The 18,606-nt window shown below is 39.5% G+C and overlaps 2 protein-coding genes across 2 annotated transcripts in view; both read left to right on the top strand.

Moving 5' to 3' along the window:
• The window catches only part of LOC308089208 (H-2 class II histocompatibility antigen, E-S beta chain-like), a 13,934-nt gene extending 2,185 nt beyond the window's left edge, over positions 1 to 11,749 (top strand). Inside the window, exons 3-11 of the mRNA XM_080433785.1 lie at positions 174 to 221; positions 932 to 1,015; positions 1,434 to 1,688; positions 4,193 to 4,465; positions 6,379 to 6,598; positions 6,799 to 6,866; positions 8,917 to 9,030; positions 9,643 to 9,699; positions 10,428 to 11,749. Coding sequence (XP_080289911.1) covers positions 949 to 1,015; positions 1,434 to 1,688; positions 4,193 to 4,465; positions 6,379 to 6,598; positions 6,799 to 6,866; positions 8,917 to 9,030; positions 9,643 to 9,680 — 1,035 coding nt within the window. The 5' untranslated portion in view covers positions 174 to 221; positions 932 to 948 and the 3' untranslated portion in view covers positions 9,681 to 9,699; positions 10,428 to 11,749. The remainder of the gene's footprint in view (positions 1 to 173; positions 222 to 931; positions 1,016 to 1,433; positions 1,689 to 4,192; positions 4,466 to 6,378; positions 6,599 to 6,798; positions 6,867 to 8,916; positions 9,031 to 9,642; positions 9,700 to 10,427) is intronic.
• Positions 11,750 to 15,864: 4,115 nt separating this feature from the next.
• LOC308089085 (putative phospholipid-transporting ATPase IM) lies at positions 15,865 to 17,968 on the top strand (the record flags this gene model as incomplete). The annotated part of the gene is made up of 3 exons (XM_080433657.1): positions 15,865 to 15,994; positions 16,491 to 16,621; positions 17,645 to 17,968. The coding sequence occupies exons 1-3, from the start codon at positions 15,868 to 15,870 to the stop codon at positions 17,966 to 17,968; spliced, it is 582 nt and encodes a 193-aa protein (XP_080289783.1). The 5' UTR covers positions 15,865 to 15,867.
• Positions 17,969 to 18,606: the final 638 nt, after the last annotated feature.

Genomic DNA, 18,606 nt, shown 5'->3' with positions numbered 1-18,606 from the left:
GACCACACCCCCTTGTCACCCTGCATAATAATACATTATGTGCAGAGTAGACCAGTGGAGTGCTCCAGCATTTTATTTGGGTATTCTCTTCTGAAGTGACCAGATATTTTACTTTCTGATTCAAGTTGTCCCCCTTTCTTTCTTTCTTTCTTTCTTGTGTTTCTCTTCAACAGAATCAGAATCATCTTTATTGTCACATCACAGGTTAAAGGTGTAAAGAAGTGGGTGGATTTTTTTTTTTGCGCAGCTCCATCATTTCGTCGCCTTGCTAAACTAATGGCCTATGTCTTTTTTTAAGTTTTTCAGGAAAAGAAAAAACTGATCCAAAACAAAACTATATGATATGTCTTAATCATTTCACCTAAAATGTTTATAACAAATTATGACTATTTAAATAGAAATAACGCTGTGTAACATAAGAGATTTAAATAGGTTTAAATAGGATTAAATCTGACTTACGCCAAAAAAATAAATAAAAAATGGCCTAAATCAGTAAATAATTTGGCCTAAGTCACAAAACCATGTGACTTAGGCCAAAGAAATGCCTATTTTGGCCTAAGTCACACTAGGGAGTTAGGCCATTATACTAAAAGGGGAGTGAACAGCATGATCCTTTTCAATTAAGAGATGGGCGATTTTACCAGAGGTGGCCAGTGTCATGAGGAGCTGACTTAGGCAAAAATATAATTTTCCTCAAAAAATTACTTAGGCCATTAGTTTAGCAAGGTGACGATTTTAGTTATTTTCAGAAAGAGAAAGAAAAAAAGACAGGGGGGGGGGGGCAGGGAGAGAATAAAAGATGAATTAAACAAAGATATGTGCATACAGACAGATCTGTTTATTCTGATCTGTTTATTCTGATCTGTTTATTCTCATCTGTTTATTCTCATCTGTTTATTCTCATTTGTTTATTCTCATCTATTAAATTCAGTTCAGTTTTGATCAGTGATGATGAAGATTACAGCCACCCTCCTCATCCTCTCCTCTGTACTTCATGTCAAAGCGATCCCAGGAAGTAAGTAATATTTATGTTATTATATAATACATTTATATCTACTATTATTATATAAAAACAAATATGAACAATGCACAATATAAACAAATGACACGCACACACACACACACACACACACACACACACACACACACACACACACACACACACACACACACACACACACACACACACACACACACACACACACACACACACACACACACACACACACACACTCTCCTCTTACTGCCTGCATATACAGTATTGGATCTTGAGTGTAGGTCCAAATACATAAACATTAAAACAGATGTTAGGAACTGTTGTTGTGACAAACACTTTTTCCACCACTGCAAACATGATTGTTTATGATTATGTGTTATTGTCACTGTGAAGACGTTTGTTGTTGAATTTAATTTCATCTTTGTTTTATTTCCAGTGTTCCATGAGGAGATTAATGTCGGTGGCTGTTCAGACACAGTTAAAGACCCATATAAAGAGTACATGATGGCACTGGATGGTGAAGTGTTGATGTACGCAGACTTCAACAAAGAGAAGGTGGTGTACCCTCAGCCTCCGTTTGTAGATCCAATCACCTACATATCAGCTTATGAAGCAGCTTGGGGTCAGCAGGCGGTCTGCAAAGCCAACCTGGACACCATTCGCACTGCCTTGAAGAAACCACCAGTGAAAGGTACATGAATACTATGAACACAATAGTTATTAACTAAAACGGTTGAATATATTTAACATTAATGAAAATGTTTAAACATGTATATTAAGAATTTATGGTGAAATATTTTCTAAATAATATATATTTCTAGTAAACATGAATATGTGCTCAAGGTGCTTTATTATATATATTTTTTTTTACAAATCTATGCATTCTGTACAGCCTGAGCTGTAGGTGAGGTGTAGATGGTACAACTTGGTGTGACCGTGTTACACTATATATATAGTATACTGTGCAGATTTTTTTTTAAATAGCGTATACCATCCAAAAACCGTCTGAGGAAGCGTATCCAGTGTTGATTTGGTGAATCTATCTCTGGTGGGACACTCTTTTAAAGACGTCACGCGCACGTGGCTTAACACCTACACTACAGGTCACACAATGGACAATTGATATGCATCTAGGCTCATTCCTATGTTAATTCACCTGGTGTGACACCCGGCAGTCGGCAGCCTTTGTTGAGGTGTGAACTTAAGGATTGTTTTAATCGATGCATGTGCGTGCTCCTGCTCAAAAGACTGGTGGGACGGCGTGTTACCGCGGCCCATGACCAATGACCACTGAGCGTATCTGATACACTTTACTTTATTTATTTGGATTTTCAATTAAAAGACATATGAATCATGTGAAAATCCAAGATAATACGATTATACAACAGTTACCATCAAAATGTTCCTGTGATTCATGAATTAAATTACAGAGGTGAGTAACTAGGTACATGTACTCAAGTACTGTACTTAAGTACAATTTTGAGGCATTTGCACTTTACTCGAGTATTTCCAATTTCCAAATCCATTATTTGAAAACTTTAGTTACTAGTTACTTTGTAGATTTTGATTATCATTACAAAACATACAGTAACCACTTCAGCCCTATGGGCCATTTGAAAAGCCGATCTACAAGCTCACAATGTGTCACTAATCACGATTTGATGCATTGTGAGCTTGTAGATCTGCTATTTTCAAAAGATGTGTATACATTTCAAAACTTGAAATGGGAAATTTTGTATAATGAGTATTTTTACTTTTACTACTTTTACAAGTACATTTTGAATTCCGGACTTTTAATTGTAACAAAGTATTTCGCTATATTACAATTTTTGATACTTTTACTTAAGTAAAACATTTGAGTACTTTTTCCACCACTGAAGGATGGTAGAGTGTGTTGTTAATGTTATGTTATGTTTGTTTAATTTATTGATTAATACAAAAAAAGCTCATAGCGCGGCACCGGGTGCCGCGCTATGAGCTTGAGCTTGATCTGCTGTTGGCTGGGGGTGGGTGTGGCTTATCACCTTGGGGGGTTGGTTTGAAGCTGTGGGTGTGGCCTATCACGGGGAGGGGGGGGGGGGTTAAAATATTTATCCTATCTCAACTGGTTGGGACCCCCCAAAACAATCCTATTTGAACTGGAGACCCCCCAAAATAATCCTATTTGAACTGGAGACCCCCCAAAATAATCATATCTGTGCGAGCTTGTAGATCGGTTATTTTCACAACGTTTGCCTCTTTCTTTTGTATTTGACAATTTGGCCAATTTGCTATTAAAAAGGTCTTAAAAGTCATTAAATTGTCACATTATAAATGTGCAGATACTCTGTATCCACTTATACTGTATGTTGGTTTGTTTACTGTTGAGTGAGAAAACAATGTTACCTATTAAGTTAATCATCTGGGGACCCCCAGAAGTCAATGCACTCATTCAATTATTTGAATTTAATGATGATTTATTTGATACATTTGGGGGTTATATAAAAAATTGCAATTTAATTTCAAAAGCAACAGTTTAGTGTTTTCGTTTAGGTTTGCAATGCAGGCTTTAATTACAGTATAAATAATGACCTTTATTTGTTTAATATAACTCAGCTGATTGTTATAATGATTGACCTGGTATCCTATAGTTTCTTTGAGGCTCTACATTGTTCTCTCTACTCTCTACTTATGTGACTATTTACCTTGTTTGCTGACTAGAGTCAGTGGTGGGAAAAGTACTCAAATGTTTTACTTAAGTAAAAGTATCAATGCTGCAATCTAGAAGTACTCTGTTACAAGTAAAAGTCAGGAATTCAAAATTGAGTAAAAGTGCAAAAGTATTGGCAACACATGTACTTAAAGTACCAAAAGTAAAAGTACTAAAATGTTTGAAAATAGCAGATCTACAAGCTCGTAGCGCGGCACTCGGTGCCGCGCTATGAGCTTGTAGATCTGCTATTTTCAAATAGCCTAGGTATAAAAAGAAGGGGTTATCCTGGATATACATGATGGGGTCAGACAGACAGACAGACAGACAGACAGAGTCCTTGTTTACTTTGTAATTGTATTTAAGCTACTAAGATGCCTGAACCTATTTTAGACTTTATGTAGTGACATATTTAGCCGATAGGGGGCTGTTATAGCCTAGTGTTGATATTATACAGATGATAATAAAACTGAACATTAATAACATTTTTTATTGTCTATTTCCAGATGGATATGTGTTCTATTGGGCTTCCCGCTGTGTGTTTAACTCCAGTGAGCTGAAGGACATACAGTACATACTGTCATATAATTTTGATGGTGATGAGTTCCTCAGGTGGGACAGTAGAGTAGATCAGTGGGTTGGATACACTGAGCTTGGTGTGAAGAACGCAGAGCTTTGGAATAAAGATCCTACAGAACTGGCTTATAGGAGAGCACTACGAGAGGCAGCCTGCAAACACAACATTGAGAACTACTACTCCAATGTTCTGAACAAGAGAGGTGAGCTGATCTCAGAGCAGCACTCAACACTCATCACCTCATAAACTATAACATGAAATCACATGATTCTATTCAGAGATGATTAATGGTGTTAATATTGATCTGATAATGATTATAAAACATTACTTAATCTGCTGAGAAACATTTCAGATCCTCTTAAACACTTAAAGGAGTAGTTCACCCCAAAAATTACTTATTTTCTATCAATCACACCCCATGAAGCCTTGAATTCATGGAGATTGTTAAGTTTTTGTCTCATTCCTGAGACAATAATTCGATTAACGGCGGAAAGATGCTAATGTATCCGGTAGGAGACTCAAAGGAGACTCTTTGAGTCTCCTACCGGAGAGACCGCCGGTCATCAAATATTGTCTCAGGAATGAGACAAAAACTAAAAAATCTCCATGAATTCAATGCTTCATGGGGTGTAATTGATAGAAAATAAGTCACTTTTGGGGTGAACTACTCCTTTAAGCCTGATTCATACTCTATCCTAACACGCTGTCACACAGTGGAAATAGCAGATCTACAAGCTCACAACATGTGGTGTCACCATCGTACACCGAGTATAAATGAAACATATAGATCTATTTCTGAGAGTTTTCACCCAAACATAATGACCTGCCTAAAACAGAGACACCAGGATTAATGTTTTAAATTAACTTTAAAAAGAAGGCTAAAACACACCTCTATACACTTCATTTCACCACCTGATTTTATACTTTAATTATTGTCTTTACTAGTTTGTTTTGTATGTTTTTAATCACTTTAGTAATATTCTACAGGATTATGTGTTTGTTTCTACTCTAGTTCATTTGAACTATTTTCATTAAATTATATTTAATGGTTTATTGTTGTTTATGTAAAGTACTGTGTAACTATGAATTATTTAATATGTTTAAATTACATTATATAAATGAATTCTACTTTGTAGAAAACTGTAGACTATTGTAGAATCTACAGTACGCTATGAAATGTTATTATCTGGTGCCATCTGGTGGCCAAACATTGACACTTAAGGCGGTTACACACCGGCGAATATGCGAATATACGCAAAATTCGGACTCGTTCCGAATAATTAAAAGACGCTTTTTTCGCTCCGCGAAACTGGTGTGCAAGCTTGCATTGACTTTATAAGGTTTAAAAAAAAAACGTATTATTCGCATGAAAAAAATCGCCCCGGTGTGTAAGGACCTTTACAATTGCAATGTAGGCATTTATCAGACGCTCTTAATCCAGAGTGATTTACAGTAAGTAAGGAAAGCACAAGGTAATACATCAAATACATAGAAATAGTAATCTAGGATCATAGGTAAACCAAGTACCTATATCATTAGTCTAAACAGTATAATATCAAACAAAAATACCTTTGCATAAGCCTGCAAGGTCATCAAGGCTAGGTCTAGTGCTACAGTCTTCAGATTATGGTGGTAGATCGGGAGTGAGTCTGCAGCTCTAACTGCAATGGGGAGTTTGTTCCACCATTTGGGAGCCAGAAGGGAGAAGAGTCTAAGACGTGTGGAGTGTTTCTAAGGTGTTTTAGAGAAGGGGGAAGAGTCTGGCACATGTGGAGCGTTGTCCAGGGTGTTTTAGAGAAGGGTGAAGAGTCTAGGACGTGTGGAGTGTTGTCCAGGGTGTTTTAGAGAAGGGAATAGAGTCTAGGACGTGTGGAGCGTTGTCCAGGGTGTTTTAGAGAAGATTCAGAGTGAGCTGGAGGGGTTTTAGGGTTGGATCAGGCTTGAGCCGGGAAACATGAACATTTTGGCTGGTTGAAGACCAAGTGTGTTGCGGCTTTCTGGATCATTTGGACCTCATTTGGATCATATACAATTATTAATGATAATGACATTTCCCTATGACTGGTATATAATAATAAAAATAATCATAATAATAATCATCATCATGTTTTTTAGGAGTGGAGCCCAAAGTGAGACTGAAGTCAGAGACTCCCCCTCGTCGTGGTGAACACACTCACATGCTGAGGTGCAGCAGCTACGACTTCTATCCTAAAGTGATCCTGGTGACCTGGTGGATAGGTCAAGAACCTTTGACCTCTGGTCTCTCCTCTACTGATGAGCTGTCTGATGGAGACTGGTACTACCAGTACCACTCCTACCTGGAGTACACACCCAGGTACACACCTAACAGACACCTATACATAGAAATACACAACTAATAGACACCTCTACTGGTACTACCTGTGTGTGTGTGTGTGTGTGTGTGTGTGTGTGTGTGTGTGTGTGTGTGTGTGTGTGTGTGTGTGTGTGTGTGTGTGTGTGTGTGTGTGTGTGTGTGTGTGTGTGTGTGTGTGTGTGTGTGTGTGTGTATTACAGATCAGGAGAGAAGATCACATGCATGGTGGAACATCCCAGCCTGACCGCGCCTATCAAGATGGACTGGGGTCAGTTACTGTAATCTAGTGTAGGCTAATACTGTCAAAATAGCAGATATAAAAGCTTGTAGATCTGCATTTTTTTTTAAATTGCGAACATTTGTGCAAATCTTTGAATATATATATTTTTTAAGCAAACATTTGTAACTGTCAAATGTCTCTCAACATATTTTTTATTTTTCTGAAAAAATCTGTGGTGCTAAAACATTTTCTTGTCAAGGACCCCCAAATTGATATGTTTTTGGCCGCTGATCCCCATCAAAATATGTTGTTCCAGGTACCCCCCCAGAAGAAAATGTTTGAGTTAAAAATGTTGTTTAAAAAAATACATTTATAAATTATATTCAAACATTTGCGCAAATGTTCAAGATTTTTCAAAAATAGCAGATCTACAAGCTCATAGCGCGGCACTCGGTGTCGCGCTATGAGCTTATTGATTTGATAAAAGCAGTTTAAAGACCAGATTGATTTGATAAAAGCTGATAAAATACCAGATTGATTTGATAAAAGCCGATCAAAGAGTCATCATGGTTTCATCAATGTGAAAACAAGACAGTTTTCTAAGACAGAACAAGCGCTGATGTTCTTTTTTACAAACTGCCTCACAGTTCTGAGTCTATGACTCTGTCCCAAGATACTTTCTGCACATTCCACAGCCTGGTTTATAATCATCATAGTAAAAGGTTGATTCATGTTTTCTAAAATCTATCATCATATCCTTTGTTTTGGATGTATTTAGCTCTAAGAAGGACATGTCACATCAGGTGACAAACTCCTCATAGACTGGACCAATAGGGTTGGACTCATTGGGCCTCATTCAGCAACGGTACTTAAGAGGAAATTTCTTCTTAAACCCACTTAAGAAGTTTTTAAGAAGATTTAGGTATTCTCCAATGTTTTCTTAGCTGTGATCTGTTCTTAGGTAAGAACAGAATCTACGCACACTTTCTTAAGAGGATTTTTTTTCTTAGACCCATTTAACTCTTTGACTGCGGACGACGCGATAACGCGTCAAGTGCTACTTTGTCCAGTTGGCCGTCGACGCGCTCGACGCGCTGGACGCGCGTTCATTGTTTAATCTCTGATTGCGCTATGCTGCTTAATATTCAATGTTATTCTCGAGTTCCACTTACTTCACGGACATCTGCATCCGGTTTCATGACCTGGATTCCGTTTCCGGTTTTTGATTCTTTTCCCCAGTCATTTTCGTCCAAAATAGGTAAATAAACGGTCTTTCACACGGTATGACGGACAAACGGACAGTTTCTCTTCTATAATCTATGGTCTGGGTGACGATCAGTCATCGCCGTCGTGTATCACATCGTAATTTTGGCGATCAAAACAATCTGGGAGGACGTCACATCCGTTTTCATGTTTTTCCCTGTCTAATCTATCAAGAAGGTTGAGAGAGACCCAACGACCTGATCAAGCAGTCATGTGCTGCTCTCTAGTGGCGGATTTGTGCTGGGTCTTTATATTATGTGCCCTTAAATTATTTTCATGAGAAAAATTCAAAATATAAAAATAAAAAAACACGAAAATTGCTGGCACTGGGGGAGTACTTTATGAAAATACTCTGGCAGTCAAAGAGTTAAGAGGTTTTTAAGAAGATTTTGGTATACTCCAATGTTTTCTTAGCTCTGATCTGTTCTCAGGTAAGAACAGAATCTACACACACTGATGAGCACTCTTAGGCTGGCCTTTGAGTTCTTAAGTGTGACATATTTGTGCAAAAAGAATTAATTCTCAAAGTTTCTTCAATTCTACAGTTGTACAATATAGGATTTAAATTTAAAGGAAGAAATGTAAAAGGAAACATTAGGAACTTATTGCTGCATGAGGCCCATGATTACTGAACAGACTCACAATCATTGACTGTGTCGTCTGTTTATTGTTTATTGTGTTTGGTTGTTGTAGCTTATTGTCAGATGACTCCATGTCAGAGTCTGTTAAGAACAAGATGTTTTAATCTACTGTAATAATATGATATGATATGATATGATATGATATGATATGATATGATATGATATGATATATGATATAATGTTTGTATTATCAGATGACTCCATGCCAGAGTCAGAGAAGAACAAGGTGGCCATGGGAGCATCAGGTCTGGTTCTGGGTCTGGTCTTGTTCCTGTCTGGATTCATCTACTTCCAGTGGAAGAAACGAGGTGATTAGCATGTTTAATTAACATGTTTAATTAACATGTTTAAATAACATGTTTCATTAATTATTATACTAACAGTGGAAGAAATGAGGTCAGATCAACAGAGGAAATCATGACATGTGGAACCCTCACAGAAATGCAAACAAACAAACAAACAAACAAACATGTAAAGCCACAACCTAAACTGGTTTATATTGGTTTAGAACCTTAACCGGTTTAGACCAGTTTAGACATTACATTACATTACATTACAGTCATTTAGCAGACACTTGTATCCAAAGCGACTTACAATAAGTGCATTCAACATAGGTACGGAACAACGCTACTAATCAATCACCAGAAGTCTTAAGTACATTTAAGTGCATTCTCTAGACGACCTAGAGGTCAAAGTGTGTTCTATGTTGTCACATTTAGCTTTAATACATCAGTGTTACATTTAGTCCTAAATAAGAGTCAAATATTCACATTAGTTCTGATGACTGAACCTTAATGTTGTTGTGTTATTATGTTATTGTGTTGTGTACATTTATGCATTTGATGGAGTAGTACACACAATACAGTACATAGGATTCATGTGTGTCATGTGTATTTCTGTCTCTCTTCTTCTTCTATCAGGTCGTATTCTGGTGCCGACAATCAATGAGGATCTTTAGACTCCTCCCACACACCCAGGTTCACTTCCTCTTTCTTTTTACTGAACTTTTAATGTATACAAGTGTATAAAACTAGAAAACACACACAAAACAACATGCTTGTGTAAGAAGTGAAACAACTAGCCTGGTAAACCATCCCGGTCGCGTGAATTCACATTATCATGTGTCTTCTGCTTAATCTTTCATGATAATGAATCTAAAAATCACATTTAATAATCAAATGATTTGTTGTATCACTGATGACAATGTGATCAGATGGGGGGGGGGGGGGTCCTCTTGGTTGAACACAACATTTCAGTGAACTGTACCCAATGATTCAGTACATTTAAAACACTGATTCCATCACTAGCAGGATCAAAGACAGAACCTTGTCGTCCAAAGGAGAGTGTTCTACCAACTGAGCTGCCCTTCCTACTAAGATACACTATTGACAAACAATTGGTCAAATGTTGTTTTAATGGACTGAGTTGTTTCTACTTTGATGGTTACTGTAGTTGCAGGGAGGGTGCTGGGAGGTTAGGTTTTCAAGTAGTTTATTAATAACTTGTTAATGAACTATTATCCATTTATAGCATAGTTTTAAATCATTAAATCATTAACCATTAACAAACATTTAACAAGTTATTAATGACACATTAATAATAATTTGGGAATGATTCATTTACTATTATAAGGGAAGGTTATTCTGTTAACATGGTCATACAGTTAATAAATTCAGATTCTTATTGTTTTTTTGTCTTTTCACAGAACACCTGGGTGTGTTTTCAGAGAAGCAGAGAGTCATCGCTGCTCCCTGGTGGAGAGAGGAGGAAATACATGTGTGTCCATTCAGCTTTTAAATACTCATAACAGCAGCACGATGATGACATCATCAACCTTTTTCACTAATGTGTCCTTTAAACAATTGAAAATGCTAAATGGCTAGCCAAGGCTAATGATAATTACTGTCTTTTCCCGGTGTTTTGCAAAGGTTGATGTGGTTTTGAGGTGAGATTAAGGTTAAGGTTAAGTTTATAGGCATAGTTTCTGTGAGGTTAAAGGTCAGGGTTTAGGCGCCACCTGGGCGCCACACCAAAGGAAGAGGGAGTCCCAATTAGTGTGGGCGGTTCATCAAATTACTTTGTACAGTTTCTGTTGTCAGAAAACACAAACATAATATTTCAGTTCTACACTATATTGAAACATTAAATAAATGATCACACACACAATCAGAGTTTTTCATAACATTAATATTAATATCCATCTGATTGGAAGTCAGTCAACCAGGTTTGTGAAAAAGGTTTTTTTTTTTTTACAATTGACCATAAGTCATTTATTATGTAATCATTTGTAATGTGTGATAATTAATGTGTTACGATCATCATGACATCACTGTTTCCCTGTGATGGGTGGACCTGATCCTCTAGGGCAGTGGTGTTCAACCTTTTTCATGCCAAGGACCCCTAGATTGATATACATTTGGCCGCGGACCCCCATCTGAAAATGTTTTGTGCAGGGACCCCCAGAAGAAAAGATTTGAGTTAAAAAAATATATATGCATTTAAAGATATGCACACTTTTTCAAGATAAAATAAAATAGCAAATCTACAAGCTCATGAGCGCTGCCGCGCTATGAGCTTGTATATCTGCTATTTTTGAATAGCCAAAGCTAAGTGTTTCAATGATTGTGATGCTATGTCAACTAATTTAGCTGGGGACCCCCTGGTACCCCTCCAAGGACCACTGGTGGTCCCCGGACCACTGGTTGAGAACCACTGCTCTAGGGTGGTCTGGGGTTATGGGTGGACCTGGTCCTCTAGGGCGGTCTGAGGTGATGGGTGGACCTAGACACCTCTAGGGTGGTCTGAGGTGATGGGTGGACCTAGGCCCTCTAGGGTGGTCTGAGGTGATGGGTGGACCTAGACACCTCTAGGGTGGTCTGAGGTGATGGGTGGACCTGGCCCTCTAGGGTGGTCTGAGGTGACAATGGTGGACTGCCACAGTCTATGACATTAATGTGAAACACTGATGACATGCAATCATTTATATTAAGTAATGAGTTATATGTAATCATTCATATGAGCAGGGGAGCAGATCTCATTACAACTTGGGGTGGGGGGGGGGGCACAAACAAGGAACATTCTCATCAATAATATCACCAACACAGAGTTCAGTTCTTATTTTTGGATCCTGATTTGACTAATGATCAATACATCCAGTAATCAATACCTTCCGTTTATTATCAATATCTACTGTAAATGATCGATATCTAAAATGCTTAGAAAACTGGACAGGGCTTCCTATCAGTTCATAAATAATAATTAATTACTCAACACTAATTGAAGGACACATGGTGAAGTGTCCTAAATGTGTCCTATATGTATAAACTTCAATGTAATACATGATCCATACATTCAGTCTATCCTGTCCCATCGTCCCATGAGGTTTTAATTATTAATTGTAATTATGTTAATTAGGAGAATGAACGCTCAGGGTGTGACAGTGACATGATGAGAGTCAACAATAACAGAAAGGTTGTGCAAACTTTACGAAAGTAAAGAACAAAATATGTGTCTAATTCTGACAGTTTAAATATTCCTTGGTCAGTATTACTGTATTTATATTTCCGTTTTTTCAGCTCCACTGTTGTGTTTCTATCCGTTCATATTGACTGAACTTCACTCATTGAACTAGTTAACAGCTCTGTGGACAAGTGATGAAGATGATGATGATGATGATGATGATGATGATGATGATGATGATGATGATGATGAAGCTTGTGGATTCATTAATTTGGCAGTAGTTGATGATCAGGACACACGGGTGGCAAAAGCTAACCCTTCAAAAAGTATTGTGTTTACTGTATGGGAGAATGATTTCAAAAGTGGAATCACTTTCTTGTAAATATATATTTTAAATTATATCATTTATTTCTAAATATTTTATTGGAGGAACATGTCAGACATGTCCCCTCCTTCCCCCCTGGGATCTGCAGCCCCTGACCATGAATGGTTTGAAGTTCAGATGTTAGATTTTGCCTTTAATTTGCTTGGTTTGAATGGAATGTCACAATATCAATAAAGGAATGAGAAAACATAATTGTGCCTCATGTTCTCTTAACCCTTTAACAGTCTGCGCAACCAATTGGTAGAGCACATTTTAAGTCACTAAGTCTCATTGAAAACATTGCTGAACTTAACTCAACCTGATTGAGCCCTTTCTACCATTTGGTTGAGGTATGTTATGGCAAAAAAAAGTTCTAGTAGAGCGGAATAGTAATACGATTGTGCACTTTTTGTAAGAAGGCTGAAACTTTCAGCATAATTAGTAAATAATATAACATACATTTTCAGAAGGGGAAGGAAGTCAAATTTGACCTCTGAGGGGTCAAATCCAAGATGACCGCCCGTTTACAGGGTCTGAATGTCTAAATACTTAAAAAAAAACATTCAAGGCGTTCTTTCCAACTAAGTTGGGGTTGCCCATTCATTTGATGATACTTTGGAGATTGCTAGAACCCAAGGACATACATTAAATCAAGGTCAAGGTCAAATTACATAGTAATAAGTATATTTTAGCTTGGACACTGGGTTATACTGCAATATAGTGAAACTGTTCTTCCATTTTGTGACAATGTGAATAATACAAAACAAATAAACAGAATAAACCCATGGTGGTAGTCTATATTAATACATTAATAGTAAATGACCCAAGGTTCAAGGCTTCTTTATTGTCACATCTTGCGTACAGAAAGAGAAAAACAAGACAAAAAAACAACAACTTAACAGTCTCCAGAACAGAGGCACAGTGCAGTACATTTGAGTGCAGCTTTGGCACACTTGCATCGTCCAGTACACCCTTTGGGGCAGCGACAGCGGATTAATTCATGCCACGATTTGGATGCTTCAGAGAGAGTGGTCCAAAATGGTTGCCACCCAGTTGTTTCTTTTGTCCAGCCCCATTCAGATGGCTCTGGCATCTCTGGTTCCAGTACCAATGCCTGGTTCCAACAGTTTGCCTGGTCGCAAGTGCGCTTGATGTGTTGCTTGAGTGCTGCCTGGGTTGGAAGAATGCTCTCTAGTGTTCTTGACTTCTGTGTGAAGAGCTGTTTCCTGGCATCATTCACTTCCGTGCACTCACTGGTTCGGTCATACATGAGCACCACAAATCGCTCTAGCAGGAACATTGATCCTTCACTGACCTCACTTGGCATGTGTAGGAGTTCACTGAAAGCCTCATTCACCTCTGGGAATGACCTAAAAGTTTCCCAGTCTGTCTTCTTTCCTCTGCCAGCGAACGCAGATACAGTGTCACACCCGGTGAAAGCGTGAAAGACTGGGAGAGTCAGACGCTGTGTTGGAGTCATTGTGGCAACCATTTCATAAACAGCTATGTACCGAAAGCTTGATCCAACACCAAAGGCAACCCACAGCTCATCAGGACCTATCTTACTGAATGAAGCCACAGCCAGTACTACCACATCAGTATCAACCGTACGTATAGTCACCTTCTTACACCCCTTTTGCACAGCATCTGCCACATGCAGAAGCAGACGAGTGTCAGCCTCCTCTTGCGAACATGGGGCAAGGCAGGCCAAGTTTGAATCAGCAGGAGAACAGACGACTCCACTCCCATTGGTTGCATAAAGTTCCTTGCCCTCTGCTAGAGGAATGTCTTAGTGGACACTGTAATGGTTCATCTGTTACTTTTTGACAGAGGACACACATGTCCCAGTTAGTAGTAGTGGGTGGCTTGGATTGCTTGGATGTAAAGCACTGGGTAGGGTCGTTCAGGTTGTGACGCTTTGACATAGTTGCGATGAAATTGCCAGGAGACGACAGGAGAAGGGAATAACACCCGTTTGGACTGCAGTTTGCAGCTTGGGTGTCAGGATGTGTTACACTCAGGAACAAACTTAGGAAGAAAAAAGCGTTGCCCACTCTGGCTCTTTATGTAGCGATTTAGTATTTGAGTAACGTTTCGTACTGTTGGCCTTCCTCAGAATCAACACATGGCAGTGTAAGAAACTCTGGTCTCTTATAGGCGACACCAACAATGACACACCTGATGGGGATCAGACAATCCTATGGCAGCCATGTTATTGGATTGAAAAGGCCCCTTGATTGCTCTCTACCTAACAAGCATGATTGTCACAGAATTGTCTGAACCCCATCTGGTGTGTCATCGGGTGTGGCTTATAAAATAGACCAGTGTCTGTTCCACTGCCATTTGTTGACTCTGAGGAAATCTTTTTTTTGTTTGTTTTTGGGCATATTTTTACCTTGACCTCAACCTAAATGCATTTCCTTGAAATCTGGTGATCTCGAAAGCATCACCCAATGAAAAGGCATCCCCTATTTAGTTGGAAATGATACTTTAAACATTTTTCTACTGTGTTTGGTTCCAAACTTAAGTTGGACTAGCGGCCATTTTGGATTTGACCTCTCACGGTCCTCAGAGGTCAAATCTGACTTCCCTCCCCTTCTGAAAATTAATGTTATATTATTTACTAATTTTGCTGAAAATTTCATGCTTCTTACAAAAAGTGCACGATTTGCTCAAAAACAGGAGTTAATCCGCTGTACTATCCACCAGATGTCACTGTTTCCCAGTCACATGGATTCTCAGGTATCCACTTTTTAGGAAGTGAAAATCGCTTGCTGACAGAGATCCGATCTTTTGGGTAGTATAGGTTGACCTCTATAAGTAAGGTTTGGGATGGAATCACGTACGTTATGTACATGTAGTCTCTGTTGGGTGGAAAAGTTATTTTTCAGGATGCAAATTTAAAAATAGCAAGAGTAGCAGATCTACAAGCTCGAAACGCGTCGCTTCGAGCCGCGTTTCGAGCCGCGTTTCGAGCCGCGTTTCGAGCTTGCAAATCTGCTACTTTTGAGACTTTTGTGTGACGCAGTAGTTGCATTATCAAGTATAGGTTGTTAATGTACAAAAAAACACAAAAATTTCGAATTTGGAGATAAGAGGTTTCTGCCCGACAGCAACGATGTGTACGTACATGCAGACATCGCGGAAACATAATGCCTCCGGCCACGGCTGTCACGGTGGAAGCATAAAAAGACCATAGCAACAGTAATAAAATCAATGAAAACAAGTCTAATCCCGTCAATAGAAAGTTGTGCATGGTGAATAATGCTTATCCGTTTCGGTCCTGTCTCACCTCATCCTGGGCGTGTAGTTGGGTTTGGACATGGCGTACTGGACGGCGGTCAACACGTTCTTCGTGGTGGGCAGTCTGGCCATGTACTTCGCTGTCACCTTCACCATGTACAGCAATGGCATGTACCTCATCGTCCCCTCGTCCTTCCCCTTCATAGGTGAGTGAGGAGCTTTTACTCTATACTAACCACTAGCATCCCTATTTGGAAAATGGTTGCAAATAAATACGAAAAAATATCAGCTATACTCACTATTTTCAAGTGACAGAAGTATAAAATATGAGTGCTGAAGGCAACTGGTGTATTTCTAATGTGCTGCATCTTCATGGAATCCATTTCCAAGAATTGCTGTACGTGCGTGTGGATTACTGACCCAGGCCATATTTGGGGACATAATTTCCCCCAAATATGGCCTATATTAGGACTGTTGTCTGAATGGGGACAATGTTGATGTACCCAAATTAACTTTTTACTGAATTTCATTGGGTTAAGTTAAGGGTTAGGTTTTCGGGTTAAGTTTAGGAGATGTAGAATGAATGTACTGTAAGTCAATGTACATTTTCCAAAAGTCTGCTAAGTAAACATGTGCGTATGTGTGTGTGCGCACGTGTTTGTTTGTGCGTGCGTGTGTGTATGTGTGCGTGTGTGCTTCCAGGTACAGCCAGGAACTCTCTGAACCAGCCCAACATGTGGCTGACCATCCTCCTGACCTCCATCCTGTGTATACTTCCTGTGGTCACCTACCGCTTCCTGTTGATCCAGCTCTGTCCCACCATCAACGACAAGGTGTGGCCTTTGGCCAATCACAGCATGGATACTTTATTTATTTATATAAATATTATATTATGTTATTATGATATCCATTTGTTAGAAAACGTGCGATTTACATGCAGACAGAGAGCACAGCAACAACCTGTTCAACATGAATAGACAGAAATGATGATTAAACTGACACTGTCAGGTAATACATACAGAAAGATGCAGTGCCACAGGCCTATTCGCCCTTAGATAATCATTTGGTATATTGTTGCTGTCGGGCAGAAACCTCCATATTTTAACTTTTTGTGTGTTTTTGTAAATGAATTAAAAAAGTGATACTGTTTTGGACGTATGGTTTCCACCCGACAGAGACAATATCAGGTTTTTGTTTTTGTTTTCTTCCAATGTGTGGACACATTGACGATCTCAGTAAGAATTCAAGGTTGGGACTTTAGCAGCGCCCAATTGTAGTCTCAGCACTTCTCTCGCTACACTACTCCTTTTGCCAAATGCAAATATCGATCAACTGTAAACCTCTCTTATTGCTGATATAATTGAATCCTTAGCTGCAACAAATAGATTTTTACACGCGTGGATTACATAGATCATCAAGAACTTCCACATTGTCTTGACTGTACATTTCCTGTTGTTGAGGTGCATTCACATAGGGTGCGACAACTATTTTTGTTTGAGTGACGCAATTCAATATCATCACAGTAATATTATTGTGATGGGAGGTACATGGTCCATTTGGAACCACATCTGGTGGTCTAGAGCAGGGGTCCGGACCCATTTTTGGGTAGCGGAACCCATTTTTATGGGTCCTTTATTTTTCTACAATTATTCTCAATTATTTTTTCTAAATATGAAAAAAAAAACATTCCATGAATGTAAAAACATAAGTAATGTGAACTCCTTAGACAAATTAAAATCAGAAAAAGTGCCAACATGGTGGCCCTGCATATATAAGAGAGGTTATTTTCTTGTACGAAAAGGGAGCGCTACAAATTGTATATTTACGCATATCTCACATAACTCTCCACATTCCAGGTGATGTTCAAAGTCAGACAGGCCAAAGCCACGCCGCCTCCTCCGCCCCGACGTGCCCGCCTGCGTCGCACCAGCTCCCGGCGCTCCGGCTACGCCTTCTCGCACACGGGGGGCTACGGGAACCTGGTGACGTCGGCCCGCTACTTGCACCGCCCCGCCGCGGCCAGATCGTCGGGTTTCGGCCAGACGGGACGCGCCACCATGGGCTTTAGTCCCATGGGACGCTCGGCTGGCTACAGCCCCACGGGACGCCCCCAGAACGCCAAGGTGCAGGACGTGGAGGTGACCTCGCTGCAGATGTATCGGACGACGGCGGACCTCTGAGGAGGTTTTTCTTTTTTTGCAGGGCCAGCGGAGAGGCGCTTTGGAGAAAGACAGGCCAGTCACATCATAAACAGTCAGACTCATGATGTACTATTATGCCTCTGCAATGAGTGACTTGGATTTTGGGACATCTTTACGGCCTTTTTTGTATCATTCATACATTTGCCCAGTTTTTGCATCAACTTTCCAAGGCGTTTCCCCTTTTTCTTACTTCGTACTTCCCCGGCTGCAGCCGTTTGGCAGATCTAATGAGCCACATTAGATACAGTAGCATTACATGAACTTGTGGGATCATGGCATTTAAGGCTTTGTGATCATGTGTCGCGCACCGAAAATAGCCGATCTACAAGCTCACAACGCGTCACAGCGCGACACGTTGCGAGCTTGGAGATCAGCTATATCCTGTGCGCAAACCAAGTATAACTTAGAATTGACAGGAGAGGCAGGAGCCTTTCATTGTTAATGCTAAACGGGACTTCTCGCGTGAAGAAGTTAGGACTACATACTGTACTTTCAACACATTGATGCATTCAGGGCACAGGTAAATAAAATAAATTGAGGATTGAGGAAATTCTCTGCATGTAAACATAGCCACTGATTGACCCAAGGGGGTCTGGACTGGAGGCGTGGCTTATATC

This window comes from Gymnoscopelus braueri, assembly GCF_963280865.1.
Source record: "Gymnoscopelus braueri genome assembly, chromosome: 7".
NCBI classification, from domain to species: Eukaryota; Metazoa; Chordata; class Actinopteri; order Myctophiformes; family Myctophidae; genus Gymnoscopelus; species Gymnoscopelus braueri.
This window is presented reverse-complemented; position numbering and strand designations above follow the sequence as displayed.